General features: G+C 30.5%; 1 protein-coding gene across 2 annotated transcripts in view; it reads right to left on the bottom strand.

The window, feature by feature from the left end:
• Positions 1 to 1,097: 1,097 nt before the first annotated feature.
• The window catches only part of LOC129911618 (myrosinase 1), a 75,616-nt gene continuing 53,440 nt past the window's right edge, over positions 1,098 to 23,273 (bottom strand). The window contains exons 1-7 of one of the 2 annotated variants that reach the window (XM_055989469.1): positions 14,490 to 14,607; positions 14,086 to 14,359; positions 2,030 to 2,557; positions 1,635 to 1,969; positions 1,468 to 1,570; positions 1,303 to 1,406; positions 1,098 to 1,234 (exon numbers count right to left, since the gene is read on the bottom strand). In XM_055989469.1, coding sequence (XP_055845444.1) covers positions 1,114 to 1,234; positions 1,303 to 1,406; positions 1,468 to 1,570; positions 1,635 to 1,969; positions 2,030 to 2,557; positions 14,086 to 14,359; positions 14,490 to 14,530 — 1,506 coding nt within the window. In that variant the 5' untranslated portion in view covers positions 14,531 to 14,607 and the 3' untranslated portion in view covers positions 1,098 to 1,113. Of the gene's footprint in view, positions 1,235 to 1,302; positions 1,407 to 1,467; positions 1,571 to 1,634; positions 1,970 to 2,029; positions 2,558 to 14,085; positions 14,360 to 14,489; positions 14,608 to 23,273 lie in introns of those variants that run through there. The other variant, XM_055989470.1, reaches the window with a different exon arrangement.

The following is a 23,273-nucleotide window of genomic DNA, read 5'->3' as shown; positions in this document are numbered from 1 at the left end:
CAACTCTAACCTTGGGCTTTATACGGTTTTCGGGGGGTTAAATAACGTAAGTTTTCCAGTTAATGGGAATGAGCTAAATTTACATTATTTCAAATTATAAATATAAAAACTGATGCTCTGTCATTTTTCCTTACTTAAATGAATAACGATGGAGCTATTCAATAAAAACGATACCAATCTCTTTTCCAAGATGGCGGCTGTTCCCAACATCCAATCATCCCAACAAATTGACTTTTATGATAAGGACAACCCCCCGAACACATTCCATGAAAAAATTTTGTCCCGCGAAAAATGCGATTTCATGCCCATATTTTGACTAATTTCCCTGAGCTAAGAGCCATTTTTGAAAAAAAAAGTTTTGCGTATAGATTATATTAGAAGAAGAGAAACTTACAACAAGTTGATTTACCTTTTATGCTTAAGGCACATTAGGGTGGGCATTCAGTCATACTAAATTTAGATTTTTCTAATTTTTATTTCAATATAATTCACACATAATTGGACATGAGCAAGAGCAACGTTATTACTATCAACTATCACACAACCGATTATTTGCTATTTACTCTCACTCAGTCTTACGCCAGAACGCGAGAAAAATTTTCAAAATGTTAACAATATTCAAAAAATTATCATACGTGTATCCTTTTTACCATTCAAAATTATCAAGTTAACTCCAAACGGGATAAAAAGAATCAACTTAAGATTTTGAAAATTTTATGTCAAGGGCTTTACGGTCTATAGTAACTGCTTGAAAAAAGGAAACCGGCAAAATTCCCAAAGTTCGTATTTTTTTATGTTGTGACATTTAAAGACGTAATGAAAGCATGCAATTTTAGTTGCCATGTTTTAGAACATTAAAAAAAAAGAGTTACTATCGTTACCTGCTCCTTCTAGTTCTTTTTTTTTAATTGCATAGTTGTTTTATTTATTATTAATAACTGTACAAATATAATAATTAAGCATTATAATATATTGGAGATGTTTATTTAAATCATAAAATTTTATTATCTTTTACATTATGAGCTACAGGAAGCATTAAAATTAAACTTAAATAAATTTTTAAAGATAATATACTTTATAATTAAATTTTATTTTAAAAATATTTTAAATAATTTAAGAAATACTTGGAAGGGTTCTTGTTTCAATTACTCTTCTATAATACTTTGCTGACTTTCTGGGAGTACGTTCTCTACTTGGACTTGTAATATTCAAAGCATAGAGTCCAAATTTGTGGCTGTAATTAAAATTTTCAAACTATAATAACACATTCTATTGTTTACAATAGTCAAATAATTATCATACGTGTATCCTTTTTGCCATTCAAAATTATCAAGTAAACTCCAAACGGTATAACCTGTAACATTACAACCATCATTAACAGCATTCAATACTGCTTGCATATGTGCCTAAAAAAAAAAGTTGTAATTAGCGTCAAACTTATCCTCGAAAATCTCCATCAATTTTTACCTTAATGAAATGAATACGATCATCATCTTCTGGATCACCATCATCGGACCAGCCGTTTTCTGTTATTATCACTTCTGGGTTGCCATAATGATCACGAATGTATCTTTTTTTTGAAGCAAAAAAAAGTTAACAAAGTTCACGAAGCCATCATTTTTAAGGAAACTTACTTTAAAATGCCCTCAAGTCCTTCAGGAACACAATACAGCCAATCCGGTTTCCCTCTTACCCATGTCTCATCTGGATAAGCATCTGAATCGTAATCCCTCTCCCATGAAGGATTTTCTCCATTTGGCTTGCTTGCTCGTTTAATATACCTCGAGGTGTAATAATTAAGACCCAAGTAGTCAGAAGAACCTTTAATTAATTCTCTCCATCTTCCATCAAGTTTTGGCAATCTAGATGATACCCTTCCTTCTTTCAAACTATTTCTGTTGATAGTTTCAACCATAGCTGGAGGGTATCCACCAGTTTTACTGAAGATAGGATGTATCAGGAATCCTAACTGTAAATATGAAATGTTTCTTCTTATTTTCTTGACCCATTTCTTAGTAATTAAGCTTACATTGAATTGCATTCCTCGAGAAATCGCTTCCTGATCATTTGTATGCGAGAAAAAGAATCGACTACTCACCGTAATTCCCACCTTACCACGTTGTTTTTCATAATATTTAGTCTTATAAGTTCGATAAGCTGCAGCATGTGCTTTCAAAGAATGATCCATGCATAGATAATCAGCTACACCGTGGGCATTTACCTGAGGAGGATAATTGGCATCTGCATATCCTGGCTTACAATAATCAAAAGGTTCATTAAATGTATTCCATATTTTAACTCGATCGCCGAAATTTTCAAACAATTCAATAGCATAGGTAACAAACATATTTATGATCAAAGGATTGGCAAAGCCACCAATCTTTTGAATTTCCAAAGGTAAATCATAATGGAATATTGTTACCAATGGTTCTATACCATTTGCAATTAGCTTGTTGATAACCATGTTGTAATAATCGATTCCTTTTTGATTTTTTGATGATATGTCACCAGTTGGGTAGATTCTTGGCCATGCAATTGAGAAACGATAGTGAGTTACCTGAAAGAGAGTACACAGAAATTAATTTAAAAAAAATATACTACTTATATAATTTAAAAATAGGTAATGATAAGCTGCTGACTCTATCGATAACTTTTCTGCTAGTCAAGATATTTTTAACATTTTGTTTTCTAACTCATATACAGGGTTGTAAAAATATCAACTTTAAAATATATGTAGGTATTCCAAATACAAAAAAAAAATTGTTTGTCTATATAACCTTTGTCAACTATAGCATTGAACCTTATCTACGTACATAGGAGTATTTCGATCAAAAACCTGGACAAAATTATTTTTTTGTAAGGCGATTTCATGTAAATAAGTTAAAAAACTTTAAAAACGCTTGTGACAAGAAAAACTAAAAAAAAATAGTATGAAATTTCATGCACCCTAAATGTGAAAAATTAAAATATCTAAAATATTTAAGCTTCTAGAAAAAAACCATTGTGATTTTTAGGCTTAGTGAATCCAAATGCATCAGGTTCAATAACAAAAATTTCTGGAAAATATTAACAACCAGTAAAAAAAACGTAGGGCGTATGAGTTTTTTTTTACTCAAAGTGAAAATTTCATTTGCAAATTATTTTGTTAATCGTAAAAATTCGCACCCAAATTTTTGATATTAAATTAAAAGAATAGTCAAAGTTATCATAAATCTATGTATGGAAGCAGAGTAGTAGGGTATACTTTAACGAAGCACTTAGACTTTAAAAAAAAGCAATAAAAATATCTATATGTGGCTGACTCTTTTCCCACTGTCGTTTAATTGAACAAAAAACATTTAATATTTCAAAAATTACTCTTTAATTAAAATTTAATAATAATTTAATTATAAAAATAAAATTGCAGGTATTGAATAATAATTATTATTCAATACCTGCAATTTTATTTTTTATTTGAAAATTTTATGTTTAAAAGCACATTCGCTCACAATCAATCTCCTAACAATACTCACCAGATCACAAAAAATTACAAAAAAAATTTCAGAAAATAAACAGCTGTCTTTGAACTTGTTTTGTCACACCAAACACTTTGCCACAAAAAAAAAAAGTGCATAATATGAGCCCATGTATATTTACCATCCGCTTTGTAAAAAAATTAATTCAAAATTTTGATTTTTAGAAAATCGACTTTTGTCTAGCTTTTCGACCATAATACTCCTATGTGCTACGGTCAAAATTGTAAGAAGTTCGACAAATATTTAAAAAAAAATTTAATACACACATTTTGCATTGATTTTTTTTCAATGCGGAAAATTTTGTATTTGCAATCAAATTTTTTTTTATGCAAAATATTTGTATTTGCAATAAAAAACTTTATTTTCAATGAAAATATTTTTTAGTTGCAATAAAATTCTTTTAATGCAATGTTTTTTTTTTCAGTTGCAATATTTTTATTTTTTTTTTATTGCAAATTTTTTTTATACGCAATAAATATTTTTTTAATTTGTAATAGAAAACAAATGCATTTAAAAAAATGATTTCTTACAACCCTGCATATATAAATATATATATTTATATTTATATGTTTGTACTCTTAAAACTACTTTCCGAACCCTATTTATTTTCATTTTTGAATGAGTGAGATTTCATATTGCATACTTTTTGGCATCTTAAATTCATAAAATTCATAATAATTATAATACCTTCTTCAAAATTCAAATATGTATTTATTTGCATGATTTCAGGCTTTTAACTTTAATTTTGATTATAACGTCTGCTAAAACTTATTAAATTCGAACGGGCTGACCCGACTAATGCGCGAGTTCAGTACAAGAAAGACAAATCCATTGTACCTATGCATAAAGACATCACACGTTGAGATAAATAACAAACCAATAACATTGAACACGTAAGCCTCGGAACCATTCGAAAAAGGTTAAAATCCTACAAGACGTTAGAATACAAAAAAAAATCCGTTCACTGTGGTGTATACGTACTTTTTTTATTCAGTTTTTCAAGATAGGCTGAAATTAAAGTCTATTTCAAGCATATATTTGTATTTGCTAAACTTACATAACGTTGATATGAATTTATCAACAAAAAACATAATTTTCTTGATATTAAAAATATATTATTAAAAAAAAAATCAGATAGAATTTTGGCAAAAACGGATTATTATTGCTGAGATCTCTCATTTTTCGTTGTTGTCACCATTTTAAGTAAAATTCAAACAAGTTGAGAATCACTCTGAGTTGCGTAGTAAACATATGAATCCAAATATTGTGTTATTAAAAAAAAAAAAACAGCAAAAAAGTCATGACGTTCATCAGATCTGATTATAACACCATAAATTATACTAAGAAGCATAATTAGCCTTAGTCGAACGAGCCCCTATAACAATGTTTTTTTTTTTTTAATTTTCCTGTTCAAAAGTGCAATGAACAAATTAAATGAGACATCTGCACTTATATTCCACACCTTACCCCCACGCACCGGTTGGGCCCATCCTCTATTAAAATATTATTTAATGTGATAATGGTCAAAAATTAATTTCCGTCACTGCACGAGTATTTTTGTTTTTGTTTTTCTTGTTTTCATTAATTGAGGTTATCAAAATTAAAAAAAAAAAAAAGTATTCATTTTTGCTTGAAATTAAAAAATAAAAGAACAAATCACACGTTAAGGGGTTTTTAATCTGTTCTACAAAAATCATGGTCAGTAACCTTGATTTTATTTGCAATTATAATTGTTTTATAAATACTAACTTCTCATTAAGAAAGCTTAAAAATTATGGTAAAAATTGAAATAAATATCATGTAATGTAATGTAACTGTTTTATTTTCAACTTAAATAATTGACTTAAAATTTTATTTTTGACAATTTCTAGACAAAAACAATTATACATAGATGCTAGTATTTCTTTTCTGCATTGCATTACTTGACGTGTTTATAAACAGAAAAGGTACCTTCAGTCTTTCAGTTGTCAAGCTTGATATCACAACAATTTTGTTCTTTTTGACTTGGTATCAATCACTAGGCCACGAATAACCACTTTTTAAGTCAACCACAAACAAAATAAGCAAATTACAATATCAGAGAGTTTGTATTGCTTACTGCAAACGCTATTTGAACTTGGGTAATTGCCGGAAAAAAACTTAAATTCTATCAACCGAAAAAAGACAGCTTATTTAGAAGTTTAGTCTTACAAATAAAGATATTTATGCAACTCATGGTTGATCAGTCTGTGCCCTTTTAATTGTTATCAATGAAACATAGACAAGTTTGTGGTTTGAAATACTTTCGCGAAGTGTGTCTCAGGGTACGATGATTTAAAAAAATAGGTAATTTGATTTTAAATCGTTTTCGTTGACTGTTTGAGTACCCTTTCTTAAGAATATTATGCATCTTTTTTTCTTGAAATATTAATTTTAGGAATTTCCCGAATAAAGTGATAACAAAAAAAGATATTTTAGTGAAGGGAGGTAGTAGAAAATGTAATGCTTCACGCACAGATCGAAGAATAGACTTTTTAGACTTCTGCATAATCGGAAGTTTTTTTCCATACCAAATTAATACTTTCTCTATAAAGCAATAAGAAAAAAATATTTTAAGTAACAATTTAAAAATGATTTTATATAATTGCATTGATGTTGCATCTGTGCATTTTCATTATTTTGTATGCAAAACTCTCACTTTTGGTAAAAATTAGACGACATTTCGACTTACATAACTTAAAACTAAAGTTTATGGAAATATCAAAAATATTAAATTGCGTAGGCAACATGATTTTGATTTTTATTGATAGCAGAGAAAAGAGATATAGGCAACAAATGTTCAACTTAAAATTTTGGAAATTTCATGTCTTGGATCCGATGATTTAGAATGACTGCAAAAAACCAAGTTATACTTCTCACTCACAGAAATTCCCATATATTAAAATTTGTTTGTACTATTGTATGAAACTATTAACAAGAGTCGAGAACCTTGTAGGTAGGTACTGAGAGTGATTCCCCAATGAATGGTTAAAATGATAAAGGGCAATACTAGAAATTCCAATATTAATATAGGTACACAAACAAATTCTTCATTGACTGACTTAAAGAAAAAAAAAACACTTAATGGTATTTAAACCTTCATACGTCATATGACAACAGGAATTCAAAAAATTCCCAAAATTAACACTCCTTAAAAGGAGACCACACTCCTTAAAATATCATATAAATATTTCATAAAAATAAAATTAAAAAAAAAAAAAAAACAAAACTGATATTTAGCTAGCTATTTATAGAATTTTCTTTTTGGGTGATGTGTCAATGACCAAAGGCAAGGCATCTACCTATCTCATATTTCATTTTTTATCCTTAAGAATGCGCTATCCAAGATAGTCCCAAATTTTACCAATGGGTCAATTTAAAACTCCTTTTTTTTAGAGGTCGTTGATTGATTCATTAGTGAATTTCAGAAATGAAATACCTATAAATAAACTAATCTTAACCCGAAAAAGTGTTTTTAGACATTTAGAGGCTTGGCTCTGCACATTACACTTAAAGTATGAATTTCGAAATAAAATTCAGGACTTGCTCTTGCAAGTCAAAGCACTTTTATGTAAGTTTACTTGTAGATTATAAGAGCTGCTTCTATATATGTACATACATAAATTTAAAAAAAAAATTTGATTGATGTAGGGGAAGAGCCGACATGGAGACGAAATTTTTGTTAAATATTTTTTTTGTTATTTGACTTTTATTGCAATTATTGATTTCAATATTACGTATTCAAAGTTAAATCACAGTCTTTAGAGCCTTTTTCGAAAAAAATTGTAATAACTTATTAGCGATGTGTGGGAAGAGCCGACATTTATGATTTAAAAAAATAGGAAACACCATTAGAAAAAGTAAAAGCAGTTTAATTAGAATAGCTTAGATCATTATGTACACCAAGTTTAATCGAAATCGTAAGAGCCATTTTCGAAAAAATTGCAATAACTCAAAAATTTTGTATGGGAGATACAATTTTTTACTTAGGTACTTTTTTGAATCGTAATGTTAGTTTTGATTAAAATCTCGAAATTTTTTTTGACACGAAATCAATACTTGCTCTATAGAGTAAGTAAAAATAAGATATTTCAATACCTAAGAAAATTCCAAATGGAAAGTTAAAGGGTTTTATCTGCGCTAAGCTCTAGTTTAGGATAGGTTACAAGTTTAAGCATTATCCAAAATGTAATTATTCATCTGGCTAACTTATCAATAACTTTCTCCTATTGCAACCGGATGTTTGATGCATTTTAAAAAATTCTTCCTGGCAGCAAAGCAATGAAATTTCTTTCAACTTGTTATATAATTGATGAGTCGGATATGGAACATCTTGGGGCTAAGTTAAGTGTGATGGTTGGGCTAACTTAAATATTTGTAACACTTTTCCAGAAAGGAATCTGACAGAAATCAATTAACAAATCTGTCTTCAAATGCTTCATTTGTTAGAAGCCTTTGGACATATAGTAACAACACACCGCAATACAACATCATTTTTGAGACGGTTGATGCACTTGAAAGATCTATCTCTTAATGTTTAGATCGAGGACCCACAGCAATTTTCGGGACAGTGAGATAGCCTTATATGATTGATATTTAAAAAAAAAAAAAACTCGAAAATAAGGTGCAATGACAATGCAGAATTTTTTAATTAATGACTCTCCCAAAGAAATTGGCTGGTATCAGAATAGTGCTCGCTTTCACGATACTAAAAAAATTAATTAAAAACATTTTTGCTTGTGCTTTTCTAATTTTGAGATTACCTCTAAAAAAACACTTATTTAATTTTTCCCAAAAGCGTTCAATAGCGTTTCAAGAAAAACTATTTTTTTTTTAATAAAATTAAATTTACCTTAAAAATTTCTATATTAAGATAAATATTAATATGCTGAAATCAACCTCATATAAAAAGCAGGTCGTTTAGGTTCGAAAAAAACGAGTCCATATAGAATAAACCTAAAATCATCCCAAAAACTTATTCAACAGCCTGACCTAAATTCTAACACGAGTCATGATCTAATTAATTTCACTATCTAATTAATTTCACTATTATAAGTACTTTAATCATGCAAATTATAATTCATGCAAATATAAATGAGAACACTTAACACGTCTTCGTTTTATGATACCTTTATTTCGAGTGTCTTATATTTCTTGAACATAAAAACGACTAGCATAAGTACATAATTATATAAAAAGCTTTGGAGACTTTTCGATAGTGCAATTAAAGTAAATAAATCATTCGATTGACCCGTAAGAGAGAAATCTCAAGCACAGAATAACTGAATATTACTTAAGTCTTAATATAGAGGGTGTTTCAGCTTATTCGCATTGAAAGTAATACCTTACAGCTCGGCCGTCCTTAATACAAAATCGACCTCGATTTAAGTAATAACATAATTTTCTTTTTTTTTCTATTTTTTTTTTTGTAACAATAAATTTAGGACAATATTTTTATGTTTGAAATTTAAAAAGCGAAACTTAATACATATGTATAATATACACTTTAAATGACATGTTTCATATGAAAACATTAACTTAAAATTTATTTCAAAAATTAAAACATTTAAATAACTATCGATTGATAGTTTTAATAAATATCGAACTAGGATTTTCAAAGAATTTTTAAGATAGTATATATCGGAATAAAAATTAAAAATTTAATCAAACTGAAACATAGGGTTTCATGTTTTCAGGGCATGCAACGCCTTCGTAATGAACTCGTGAAATTTGTAGATTTTCTAAATCTCTAATCAAATATCGATCATTCTCTAATTTTTTAACTACTTCAAAGGGACCTCTGAACTTTGCGAGAAGTTTTTTGTTTATTCCTGGAGTAGTTACCACGTTCTTAACCATCACAAAATCACCAACATTGTAAGAATGTGGTCTTTTATGATGCTTGTCGAAATAAATTTTATTGGATTCTTGACTTTGAATAATATTTTTACTTGCCTGTTGCCTATATGATTGTAAGTCTCTTGGTTCATTGTCCAAAATTTCTTGATCCAAATATTCTTTTATGTTATCGCTAACGATTCCCTTTTGCCCAACACCGAACAGTAGAACGCTTGGACTAAAACCAGTGCTTTTACTGATTGTATTATTGAGGGCGAATTCAACCTTGGCAAGATACTTTGTCCACTCGCCTGGATCGACCTCGCTTTCCTTGGATAGCATTGGAGTGAGGCATCTGTTTATGCGTTCCACCTGCCCATTCGATTGGGGTGAATTCGTAGCTACCTTAATGTGTTGAACGCAGTTTTCTTGACAAAAAGAGGAAAACTCCTCCGAAGTAAAACAACTACCTCTATCCGATATTAAACGATTTGGTCTACTGTAAGTGGCAAAGTAATTTTCTAAGCACTGTACTACCTCTTTCGCACTTGTACTCTTGACCGCGTAAAGCTTTGTGAATTTTGAAAAACCGTCCACAACAAGCAAAATATGTTTTTTTAAATTTCTTGTAGAAGATGGTAATGGACCAAAATGGTCAATGTGAATAGTGTCAAATGGCTTTTCACCTTTGGGGATATTATGCAAAGTTGCTTCCTTTTTTCCGTATGATGGGGAAAAGTGTAAACATTTCAGGCAATCTTTTATATATTCTTTAATTTTAGTTTTCATATCGGGAAACCAATACGTCGCCCTTAGAACATTATAGCATTTTTCAACGCCAACATGACACAATGCTTCGTGATGGGTTCGTATAACCCTTTCCTGCATTCCAGATGGAACGTAAAAGTAAACTTTTTTATCAATTTTGCGATAAACTAATCCGTTTAATAATTCATAAGCAGAACTTTCTTTCTTTTCCAACATTTCCACAATTTTCCTAATTTCGGGATCTTTTTGTTGGGCAGCCGCGAGAACATGTTCAAACGAATCTGTTTCGACAATCAAAACATTGTGGCAGCGACTTAAGGCATCAACATGTCTCATTCGTTGGCCGTCCCTATGCTCGATTGTATAATCGAATTCCTGAAGTTCTAGAGCCCATCTAGAAATACGTGGATTTAACAATTTTTTATTTAAGGTCAAGGTTAAACTTCTACAATCGGTGATAATTTTAAAGCTAATGCCAATTAGGTATATTTTAAACCTTCTAAGCGCGGACACAATAGCCAATGTCTCTAATTCATAAGAGTGATATTTCGCTTCTTGTGGTGACGTTCGTTTCGAATAAAAGAAAATAGGATGGAAATGTTTGTCATTTTGCCGCTGCATCAATACTGCACCAAACCCTAAGCTACTTGCATCACAGTGCAATTCAGTTGTAGCATTAGGATTAAAGATGCTTAGAATCGGAGCGCTTAATAATTTTTCCTTCAACGACTCAAAAGTTTTTAATTCTTGATCTCCAAACTGAAACTTAGAATCTTTTTTGAGCAGGTCATAAAGTGGTTTCGCTTCGATTGAAAAATTTTTAATAAATTTTCGAAAATAAGACGCTAGACCCAAGAATGAATGGAGATTCTTAACGTTTGTCGGAATTGGAAATTCGGCTACTGCTTTTAACCCATTTTTATTCGGTCCTATGCCATCACAAGATATTTCATACCCCAAGTATGTTATTTTTTCAAACATGAAAAGGCACTTATCAAATCGTAATTTTAAATTGTTTTTCTTGACTAAATTCATTACTTCTTTTAATATACTAAAATGTTCTTCTTTAGATTCGGTGGCTATTAGCAAGTCGTCGATGTAAACAAGTAATTTACCTGCTTTAATAACATCTTTAAAAATTGAATTCACATATCGTTGGAAAACAGATGGGGCATTTTTGAGCCCAAAGGGCATGCGTAAGTATTCAAACTGCCCTAAAGGTGTTATGAAAGAGGTGAACTTCACTGAATCATCAGCCATCTTGACGTGATGAAATCCACTTTTTAAGTCTAGCAATGTAAAATACTTTTTACCCCGTAGTCTGTCCAAGTGATCTTCGATCAAAGGGATGGGAAAATTGTCTTTGACTGTCAATTTGTTCAATTGACGATAGTCTATGCACAGGCGTAGCTCTCCGGATTTTTTCTTTGTTAATACGATCGGTGAGGCATAAGGAGAATCGCTCTCTCGAATTATATTTTGCTTCAATAAATCTTCAAGAATATTTTGGAGTTCAATTTTGTGTGCGTAAGGCAATCGTCGAGGCACGCAATTAAAAATACTATTCTGGTTGGTTAAAACAATTTTCATTTCAAAATTATTACTAAACTCACAATTTGTAGGAATATTTTGCTCAACTAAACTTCTCACAATATTCTGATCTTTGAGTGTTAAATGATCATTAATTTTTAAACAAGTTAACTCATCATTATCTCCCGACATATCGATATTTAAAATTTCTTTGAAAAATCCCTTACAAAAGTCGTCTCCAATTTCGTTATTTTCGTTAGAATTTTCTTTTGAATTTTGACATAAATTTTCACATAAATTTTCACATAAATTTTCACATAAATTTTGGCATACATTTTCACATAAATTTCCCTTAGAATTCTCGTCAAAATCATTATTTTTCACATCTTTTACGTTAAGGTATTTGTTTGCTTGCAAATCGACATTATCATCTTGTAAAACAAACCTAATATTAGTTTTTTGTAAAAAATCTCTACCTAGTACAATTGCATTTCGCATAGTCTCATTCTTAACAACCAAAAGACATAACTTAACATAATTATTTTTCACATTGACATAACATGATACACTTCCTAATATAATAAGTCTTGAATTATTGATACCTGCGTAATTGTGATACTCCGGTCTGACCATCGCCATCAGAAAAGGTGGAATGTAGCGCTGCTGCACAAAGCTGATTGGACTCCCGGTGTCGATGAGTGTCATGGCGTATATCGTCATTTGCACAGGAACAGGATCATCTTTTTGAAAACTATACTCGAGGACATCTTGGAAGTTTTCCATAAAGGAGCACGAAATAGCCTGTTTCTGTGCTTGCGTTGCAGGTTCTTGAACTACCAGAACGGCGGATGATGGTTGTGGACAATCTTTGATTGCATGTCCCAATTTTCCACAGCGAAAACATGAACCCCTTTCCCTTCGAGGTTTTGGGCAATTGGTGGAAATATGCCCTGTTTCATTGCAGTTAAAGCACTTTGGAATGCTTTGCGGACTTGGAACGTGTCTGGATTGCATGGTAGGTTTTTTAACTGCTTGCGTAGATGTCGGAGGATCAATTAGCTTCATATTTTCGTATTTTCTTAATAAAATCTTAAGATCGACGATGTTGTTGGCAGTTAAGAGAATTTGTTTGTTAAGGAATGAATCGGGAATTCCCTTAATAATGTAACTTATTACCTCTGGCTCTTCGATCTCGGCCTGTGATGCGATCTCTTGCATGGCTAACAAGTATTGTAAAAACGTTTCGTCTTTGTGCTTTTTACGCGTTCGCAAAATGTTGTGGATGTCTGAAGCAGTAGCATTATTGTGAAATTCAGATAGTAAGGCATCTTTTAATTCGCTCCAACAACGGCATGAAGTCGATCGCAAAAGCAATTTCGCCGTTCCCTTCAATAATCGTCTGGCACAAATAAAACTTTCTGATTCATTTAGTTTGTACAGAAGCCTTGCATCTTCAAAGCAACTAATCCACTTCTTAACGGGATAATTGTCGTCCCCTGAGAACGTTGGTGTCGTGTCCTCAACATCACGGAATGTATACATTGGCGATCGCACATCACTTTTTGAACTGCCTAGTTCGGCCAATCTCTTCTCTAAAGAAGCAATCTCCTCTTTCTTTCTGACAATTTCACGTAAGTTTTCTAATCTCTGTGAAAGAGCTCTCTCATCTTCTAAATGGTCAGAAGCATCACCATCGTTTCCAACGTCATCTTCGTCATCTTCCTCATCGATATCAACATTAGAGAACAGCTCCTCCAATCGATTATCATCGAGGAGAGCTATTCCTTCTTCTAAACGTAGCTTCAATGCGGGTTTTAGTCCCAACGTGGATAAATTTAGCTCTTCAAGCTTAGCTTTAAGCTCTGGGACTGTCGCACTTTCGACAAATCTTCCCGCACGTGTTCTCGCATTCATAATTAATTTAATTTACTTTACTCAAAACTTTGGAATTAAATTAAATAATCTTTTTTCATAAACTTTTAATAAAATGTCTAAACATGCACAATAAAATCAAGTGGGCTTTTTTTTCTCACTTCTGATTAGCTATAAGTACTTTAATCATGCAAATTATAATTCATGCAAATATAAATGAGAACACTTAACACGTCTTCGTTTTATGATACCTTTATTTCGAGTGTCTTATATTTCTTGAACATAAAAACGACTAGCATAAGTACATAATTATATAAAAAGCTTTGGAGACTTTTCGATAGTGCAATTAAAGTAAATAAATCATTCGATTGACCCGTAAGAGAGAAATCTCAAGCACAGAATAACTGAATATTACTTAAGTCTTAATATAGAGGGTGTTTCAGCTTATTCGCATTGAAAGTAATACCTTACACTATCTAATAAGTTCTCTTATAAGTTCCATTACAAAAAATATAATAATCAGGAAGTTGTTTTTTTCACTTACTTTTAACTCCTTCAAAGCAGCTAAATCCTGATCGAAACGATGATATGAATCAGCCGCTATATCACCATTCGATCGATCATCCATTTTTTCTGGGAATTTGTGTGTAAAATCATCCCAAATTGATTCACCTTTGCCATCTTCATTCCAGGCTCCTTCAATTTGATAAGCTGCCGTCGAAACACCAAAACTAAAACTATCCGGAAATTTTGGACTTCCCTTTGCAGTAAGATTGCAATTATAATCAAATTTCGCCTGTGTCACATTTATTGTGTTGCTGTTAATTTATAAGTACACACATGAATGTTATATAAAATTAATTTTTTTTTTATTAAATTAAATCATTTAATATTATTTATTATTAATTCAATTAAATTTATTTTGTATTGTTAGGCAAAGTAACGTACGCTAAAATTCCAATTGTGGCGAAAAACGCAAACAGCCACATAATAGTGTATATACAACTTTCTGTGGCAAAAGATCTGAATTAACTGAATAATTCGAAATGTTGCACGAGAGTTTCAAGTGGCAGATTAATATGGAAATAAAAAAGTGTTTAAGCTCGATGCCGATTGATATAAAGCTATTGATGACGAATTTGCTCAGACTTGAAAATGTGCGAATAATTTTTTTTTTTATATCAACAGGCTCCACCATAAAAATACAAAAGGAACATAATATAATGCCTCAGAAGGTGGTAAGAAAGAATCATAATCGTTTCATATAGGTTATCAATTTCAAAGCTTGGATTGTTAGTTAATTAAACACGTAATTGAAAGGCCTTGACACACAAGATACTTTTTGCGTGCTTATTTGATGATAATACTGAAGCATACTAAGAAGTGCGTGCAATGAACTTTTTAGTGCAAGTTTATGACAAATTTGATATCTGCCCAATTATTCAGTAATTTGAACATAAACTTGGGTGAGCTGACGTTGATAATGCTGATCATTTTGAGCAGATGAAAAGATATCAACATTTTTAAAACTCACTGTTTGGGTGTTTCCAATAAAATCCGGCTACTTTTTATATAGAAATTTATTGATTTAAATTGATTTTGTATACGATAGGTTATCAATTGATTAGCTTAAAGGGACAGTTACAGTATGCATTATTTTCCCAATTCAGAAAATCCCCTCAGCGCCCTTAAGAAAAGCTAAAAATTAATAATTCTCAGAAAAACTTAGCACAAAATACTGTTTGTTGTTTAACACGATTTAAAGGGTGCGGCCATTATATCACTTCTTGTGTACTTAATATTAGCCGTGTTTTTTTTTTCCATTTCTCAGTACTCAGCTTAATATAAATTTTACACGAACGGAAACGATTGCTTTTATTGTTGAAGGATCAAAAACTTATAAATTTAGAAAAAAAAATTACTTTTTAAATTTCTATCTCTCTTCCTGTCTGACAGTCTTTGTTCTTCAAACTTTTGTCTTTAAAGTTCTGAGGTATTTTTGGAATAAATTTTTTAAGACCAAAAATAACGGTACCTCTTATATTCCAATTTCTCAAAAAACGGCTCAACACTGAACCAAATCCTTACGTAAATACAACGAAAAAATTCGTTGAGCCAACGAAAATTTAATTAATTTTCAGCCCGTGAAAAATTTAATTGGCTCAACGAAATGGCTTTCATACGTTAATGAAGAACTTCATCAACTAAAGAAAACTGTCGTATTTTAATGAAATTTTTCATAAAAATTTTTGATCGTGAATTAATGAATTTTTACATCAATTTACGAAAGTTTTCATCAATTAACGTAAGACTTAATTAAACACGGTGATATTTTTCGTTAGTCAATGTATTTTTTGATTAATTTATGAAAGAACTTTCGTAAGCTAACGAATTTTTTCGTTAATTTTATGAATATTTTAATAAAATTACGAAAAAATATTCGTTAGCTAACGAAACTTTTCATTGAATTTATAAATATTTTCATAAATCAACGTAATTTTTTTGTCAGCTTACGAAACCTTTCGTTGTATTAATTATCCTTTTAGAAGAATATAGGTACTTACTTTATTTTCATAAATCTAGAATTTTTTCGTCCATTTTTCTTCCCTAAATTTTTGAATAAAAAACCTGAAATTCAAAAGAAGTGGAGCGGAGCGAAAATTTTTTACCATACAAAAAGAAAATTTTAATTTAAATTTTTAATCATCCTAAATTAAAAACATTGAATACAAAAATTAAATTATTTACATTAAAAACTTTAAACTCCTCTAAGGAAGGAGGTAAACGAATACTTTATACCGGCGATATGAAGAATTCTATCAGGGATTTGATGTCGATCACGAATGGCTTGATGATTGGCTTTTGAGGTGTTCCACGTATATAGGAAAGCTTCATGGGAGTTTTATATGTAATTGTCCTTTAGAACCAGTCCCATGTATAAGGTGCATTAGGATGACATCTTTGGAATCTGAAATAAAACTTAAATAGAAAAACAAACAAAAAAGTTAGAATATTATAAGAGACAAAAATATTGATTTTTTTTTTATCAAATAATATAGGAAGCAATAATCGAATGATACTTACTATCTCATCGTTCATCCACTCTTCCACTCTTTTGAGAACGGTGACGAAAACGTTTTTTCTTTTTGAAAGGGTGAAACATAATCAAAATTATTGGGAGTCAGGTAGTTTACAATTATTTATCTTACCTGTATAATTCCCGAGTAAATTGTCCAAGTTCCAGCTAAAAGGATTTTTTTTTTAATCTTCTTGGTAAGGATCCGCTTATAATATTTTAAACTAAATATAAACATAATTATTTTAAACTTTTTCAGCACACAATATGTTTTGTATTTATATTATTCCGCGTGATAGGTCTTCGCACTTTGGGGGTTGAATATACACTTACACTGTGACTACCAGAAATGCACACAATAAACGAAAATACAGCGTGCTCTGTAATACTCTGTATACACGTTAGTCTACCTTTTTTTCGAAAGACAACGATTTATTTTCGTTAGCTGATGTATTTTTTCATAAGCCGATGCAAAATTTCATTAGTCTATGAAGAATTTTCATAAGCCAATTATTTATAGGTATTCATAAACTGATGAAGATTTTCGTTAGTTAATGTTGAACTTCATAAGTTTATGAATTTTTTCGTTACTCAATTAAAATTGTGATCAAGTAAGGATCGAATTCATTTTTTTATTCTCTAAAATGAGTATGAAATTTTTCGTTAAATGATGAATCTTTTCATTAAAATGGATTTTTCGACTCTAAAGGGGGAGAAAAAGTGTATGAAACGTTTTCTTTAATTGATGAAGGTTTTCATATTACGAAAAATTACATATTTTCGTTGAGCCAACGAAAGTTTCGTTGGGCCAACGAAAATGTAGTGTATGAAACGATTTTCGTAATCTTACGAAATTTATTATTTTCAGTGAAAGTAGTGATGGGAACTATCGAATAAAAACTATCAAACTATCGATAGTTGTAAAATATTCATTCATTCGATAGTTTTAAATCATTCATTCATTTAGTTACTATTTTCATTCGAATAGTTTTTTTCATTCGATAGTTTAGTTACTATTTTCATTCGAATTGTTTTTTTTTATACGATAGATATTTGATAGTTTTTATTCGATAGTTCCCATCACTAGCTCAAAGTATTTTGATGAAAAATGTACCTAAGTTTTTAATGTTTTATTTCTATTATAGTCTAAGAGCCGGCAGCATATTTTGGCAGTTTTGATATAACCGAAATTCGAGTGTGCACATATCTAGATATGCACCACAGTATATCAACGGAACAAGTCTGGCAGTGATCTTTTTCAGCTTTCCCTTGCCAGACGCATCCAAAGTGCAGCAAAAAATCAATTTTTGGCGTTTTGGTATAACCGAATAAATGATACACCAAAAAATCATAAAAAATCCCCTGATTTCGAATCTGTGGGTACCGCAAGTTTCTTTTTCAGCTTTCCCCCCGCCAGACCGCTTTAAAGCATTTTTAAGTGCATTTTTCTAATAAAAAACCTTATTACTTATTTTCTGTTAGGTATAACCGTATGATGGTAACAAATTAATATTCTATGTCTATTCCAGTACTAGAAAATATAATTTTTAGCCAGCTATTTTTCAGCCTTCCCTCTGCCAGACGCATCCAAAATGCAGTCAAAAATCAACTTTTGGCGTTTTCCTAGGTATTAACCGAATAAATGATACACGAAAAAATCATAAAAAATCCCCTGATTTCAAAAATATGGGTACCAGAAGTTTTGTTTCAGCTTTCGGCCCGCCAGACCGCTTTGAAGCATTTTGAAATGCATTTTTCTAATAAAAAACCTAATATAGCTTATTTTCTGTTGGGTATAACCGTATGATGGTAACAAATTAAAATTTTATGTCTATTCCTGGTTTAGAAAATATGAGTTTAAGCCAGATATTTTTCAGCCTTCCCTCTGCCAGACTCCCTTAAAGGTTTCCCAAACAGGTTTTTCCATAGAAAAAACACCTAGTTTCTGTTTTTTTCTTATAAAATTGAAATAATATTTTTTGTTTAGAGTAACAATATGATGGCCAAATATTAACATTCTCTGCCTTTTCCTGATTTAGAAAATGTAAGCTTAAGCCAGTTTTGTTTGAGCCTACCCTCTGCCAGACGCCCTAAAAGGTATCTCAATAGTACGGGAAAGTTAGATTTTGCTATATGGGGCATGGGGGTCTGGGAAAAAATCCGAAATGCATTTTGTCTTCAGGGATTAAAAGAGCATAAACCCAGGGATCGAAAGAGTCTAAAACCACATTTTGTACAACCGCACCAAGAATCATTTTGTTTGTCCCTATACAAAAAATTGCAATTTTTTGAAGTTTTTTGCCTACAGATCGAAAACGGTGTGTCAAATCGAAAAACCAATATTGTAACAAATGAAGGTAATTAAAAAATCTACAACTTTTACAACGAACAAATTTTTTTAAAAACGCTCAAGTAAAAGAGATATGACAAAAATAAGAAAATCACTTTTTGACGTATTTTAAAAAAAAAAACACCCTAACTTTTAAACCAAAGGGATAATCGAAAAATGTTATTTAACATATATTGTAGAAAATTAAATTATTTCAAGTTTGTCATCCCTACATTGTTTTTTCTGTAGGTTAAAAAATACGCGAGTTATGTGAAAAACTAAAATTTGTATTAAAAAAAAAAAATGGCGGCCAAATGACTCTTGGTGCGATTGAACAAAATTTGGTTTACGACTCGTGTCTTTATGCCTTTCGAGCCCTGAAGTCAAAATGCATTTCGGATTTTTTCCCAGACCCCCATGCCCCATATAGCAAAATCTAACTTTCCCGTACTATTGAGATACCTTTTAGGGCGTCTGGCAGAGGGTAGGCTCAAACAAAACTGGCTTAAGCTTACATTTTCTAAATCAGGAAAAGGCAGAGAATGTTAATATTTGGCCATCATATTGTTACTCTAAACAAAAAATATTATTTCAATTTTATAAGAAAAAAACAGAAACTAGGTGTTTTTTCTATGGAAAAACCTGTTTGGGAAACCTTTAAGGGAGTCTGGCAGAGGGAAGGCTGAAAAATATCTGGCTTAAACTCATATTTTCTAAACCAGGAATAGACATAAAATTTTAATTTGTTACCATCATACGGTTATACCCAACAGAAAATAAGCTATATTAGGTTTTTTATTAGAAAAATGCATTTCAAAATGCTTCAAAGCGGTCTGGCGGGCCGAAAGCTGAAACAAAACTTCTGGTACCCATATTTTTGAAATCAGGGGATTTTTTATGATTTTTTCGTGTATCATTTATTCGGTTAATACCTAGGAAAACGCCAAAAGTTGATTTTTGACTGCATTTTGGATGCGTCTGGCAGAGGGAAGGCTGAAAAATAGCTGGCTAAAAATTATATTTTCTAGTACTGGAATAGACATAGAATATTAATTTGTTACCATCATACGGTTATACCTAACAGAAAATAAGTAATAAGGTTTTTTATTAGAAAAATGCACTTAAAAATGCTTTAAAGCGGTCTGGCGGGGGGAAAGCTGAAAAAGAAACTTGCGGTACCCACAGATTCGAAATCAGGGGATTTTTTATGATTTTTTGGTGTATCATTTATTCGGTTATACCAAAACGCCAAAAATTGATTTTTTGCTGCACTTTGGATGCGTCTGGCAAGGGAAAGCTGAAAAAGATCACTGCCAGACTTGTTCCGTTGATATACTGTGGTGCATATCTAGATATGTGCACACTCGAATTTCGGTTATATCAAAACTGCCAAAATATGCTGCCGGCTCTCGGTCTATTACGATGAATTTTCATTTTTTAGAAAATGATTATAAAGATTTTTTTTGGTACCTGAATTTCTGAATTTAACAATAAAAGCATTAATAAAGCTTTCATTATACATAAATCAAAAACAAAATTTTGAAAAAAAAAAACATTTTTTTTATTTCAATATTTTTCTTCTTTTTTTTTTGGATAATTAATTTTTCAAAAACATGACATTGAATGAAATTTTGATAAATTTTTTAACGCATCTTAATGAAATAAATCGAATTTCGAATCCTTTTTATTAATTTTATCTACATTTGACCATAATTGGAATGGTTCTGAACAAAAATTATTATAAAACATTCTATTCCCTCTTAACAAAATGTTCCTCAAATAAGTCTAATTTTTGTGGGATTGTTCAATAAAATAATCATTATTTAATTTGGTGACAGTTATTAGAAAAGTAATAAAAAAATTCTAGCCATGTATTTTGTGAGTTATAGGCATTCGAAAAAATCGAAAATGTGCCGTAACTGCATATCCTAAGGTTTATCAATTTTTTACTTGCTCTATAGGGCAAGTATTGGTTTCGTGTCGAAAAAAAAATTGAGGTTTTAATCAAAACCAACATTACGATGATGCAGAATTCCAAAAAAGTGGGTCTCGCAATTCCGTCCGTGCGTCTCGTCTGTGCGTCTCGTCTGTGCGTCTGTACGTCCATCTGTACACATTTCCACAGCCTAAACGGGTGGATGGTTTTTCTTCAAATTTGGTACAGATGATTTTTATGGAATTCTGAAAGTTGATTTTTTTTGTTTTTTATATCTCGTTTAGAACGAATACCTCCCATACAAAAAAAATACGATATTACGAATTTCTCGAAAACGGCTCTAACGATTTTGATTAAACTTTGTATACGTAATATTTCAAGCAGTGGCAATAAAACTGCATTTTTATTTTTTCTCAAAAAAGTCAAATAACAAAAAAAAAATTTTTTCATTTAACAAAATTTTGCCCTATATATGTCGGCTCTTCCCCAATATCAATTTTTTTTAAATTTAGATCCAGCTTTTAAAATCTACAAGTACCTAGACTAAGTCGTGCATTTCATTTCTTTTGCTTTGAAACCTTGAATAACCCTGCTAATAATTTGCATTCAAAAATTTAAACTCACCTGCTTCAATTTTAAAGAAAATGTCACTGTTTTACCCAATTAAGTACGTACGAATTTTACATGACCCAAATTCAATGGACCATAGTGTTAAAAAAAATACGTTACATAATTTGCGCAAGTTACCTAAAAAGTTGGCGTGTTCAATTTTCATTTCAAAATTGTATAACATTGTTAAGAATATTGCAATAATAACGGAAACAAAAATGTTTTTCTAAAAAAATCCGACTTTTTCAATTAAGAATTTTTCCATATTAGATATTTATTACCTATTTAATTACTGTCCCTTTCAGAAATGATTTTGTATATTTTGCAGTAGTAATAGCATAGGGTCGATAATTTTTGAAAATAAAAAAAATCATAATAGGATGAAACCCATTGGAAAAGGAGGTGAATATGATAAAAATGAAGGGAAAAATAATTTACGGGCGAGCAGTGTTCGGGAAGTGGTAGGGTTGAGTTTTTAATGGTAAAAAATGGTATATATCGGCACAACTACAAGTCCTATGGAAAAAAGTTGTATGGCACGGTTGTAGGTAATAAAAAGATCTACAACTTATGTATCAACAATTTTTTCACATAACCTCAAAATTTATGTGAAAAATCCAAAAACCCGAGTTTTTGGTTTTTTATTTTTATCTTTTTCAAAAATATGTTTTTTTTTCTACGAAATTTGGTGAAAACTTACCTTATTATGTCCCGAATACACAGTAATTTATTTAATTTAAAATATTTATTTTTTAACCTTTTTTTGACTTAATACCAAAAAAACACCCTAATTTTCAATCAAAAATTCACGTGTCAAAATATCAGCTTTTTTCAAAAAATCGGTGGGCATTTTGTTCGTTAAAATCTCTATTTTCCAATTGTGTAAACAGAAATTTACATCAGTATACATGTTCTCGCAAAATGCAAAAAATGAAAAAAGCTTAAATTCGAATTATTTTGTATCATTATTTAAAATTTTGGCTTATTTATTAAAATTTACACTTTAATTACTCAAAAACCGTAAGATTTTATGTTACATTGATTAATGTTAAGGTTTTTGAGTAATTAAAGTGTAAATTTTAATAAATAGGCCAAAATTGTAAATAATGATAAAAAAAATTCGAATTTAATGTTTTTGCAGGCTTCGGCACTGGTCTATAAAGTTCTGTTATTTTAAATAATAAAAGAAACTTAATGAATACTCTAACAGTAATAGTTGGTAGGCTACCTTTTACTATGAGTTTATGAGTGAAAATAGTGGAAAACTCTATCCTTTCAGTCCTTGACCGGAAATGGCGACAGCACGTTTCGTAATAAACTTTTTTTTAAAACTGTTAAAATTGTTTTATACAAAAATAAGATGTAGGTATTTGTTGTTAAATTTAATGATTAATTTCTGACTTTCTGAAAGATGTTTGAGCGATTAGTACTTTGTTGGTTTCTTTTTCCTAATTTCCAATTTGTGTGGTGTTTAGTCAATATTTTGCGGGATTTTTAGTTTAGGAGACTATAAAGAAAAGAAGAATACTTTCAATTTCACATACATTCTTTCCCGAGAAGTCAGAAATTTCGAAGTATACATTTTGGACAAAAAGATGCAAAAAAAAAAATACTAAATTTAAGATTTGTCTACCCTTGCAATTATGGAACAGGTCAATCGAAATGAATAAAATATTTTGAGAAACAATTAAAACACAATTATTTTTTCATTAAAATTGTTTTTCTAAAAAAAAATTAATTCCAGGGAACCAAGTTTCAACTAAAACGTATTTTTTTTTTATT

The sequence above is a fragment of the Episyrphus balteatus genome, chromosome 2 (assembly GCF_945859705.1).
Source record: "Episyrphus balteatus chromosome 2, idEpiBalt1.1, whole genome shotgun sequence".
Classification (NCBI taxonomy): Eukaryota; Metazoa; Arthropoda; class Insecta; order Diptera; family Syrphidae; genus Episyrphus; species Episyrphus balteatus.
Note: the sequence above shows the minus strand (reverse complement) of the source record. Positions and strands in the feature narration are given on the sequence as shown.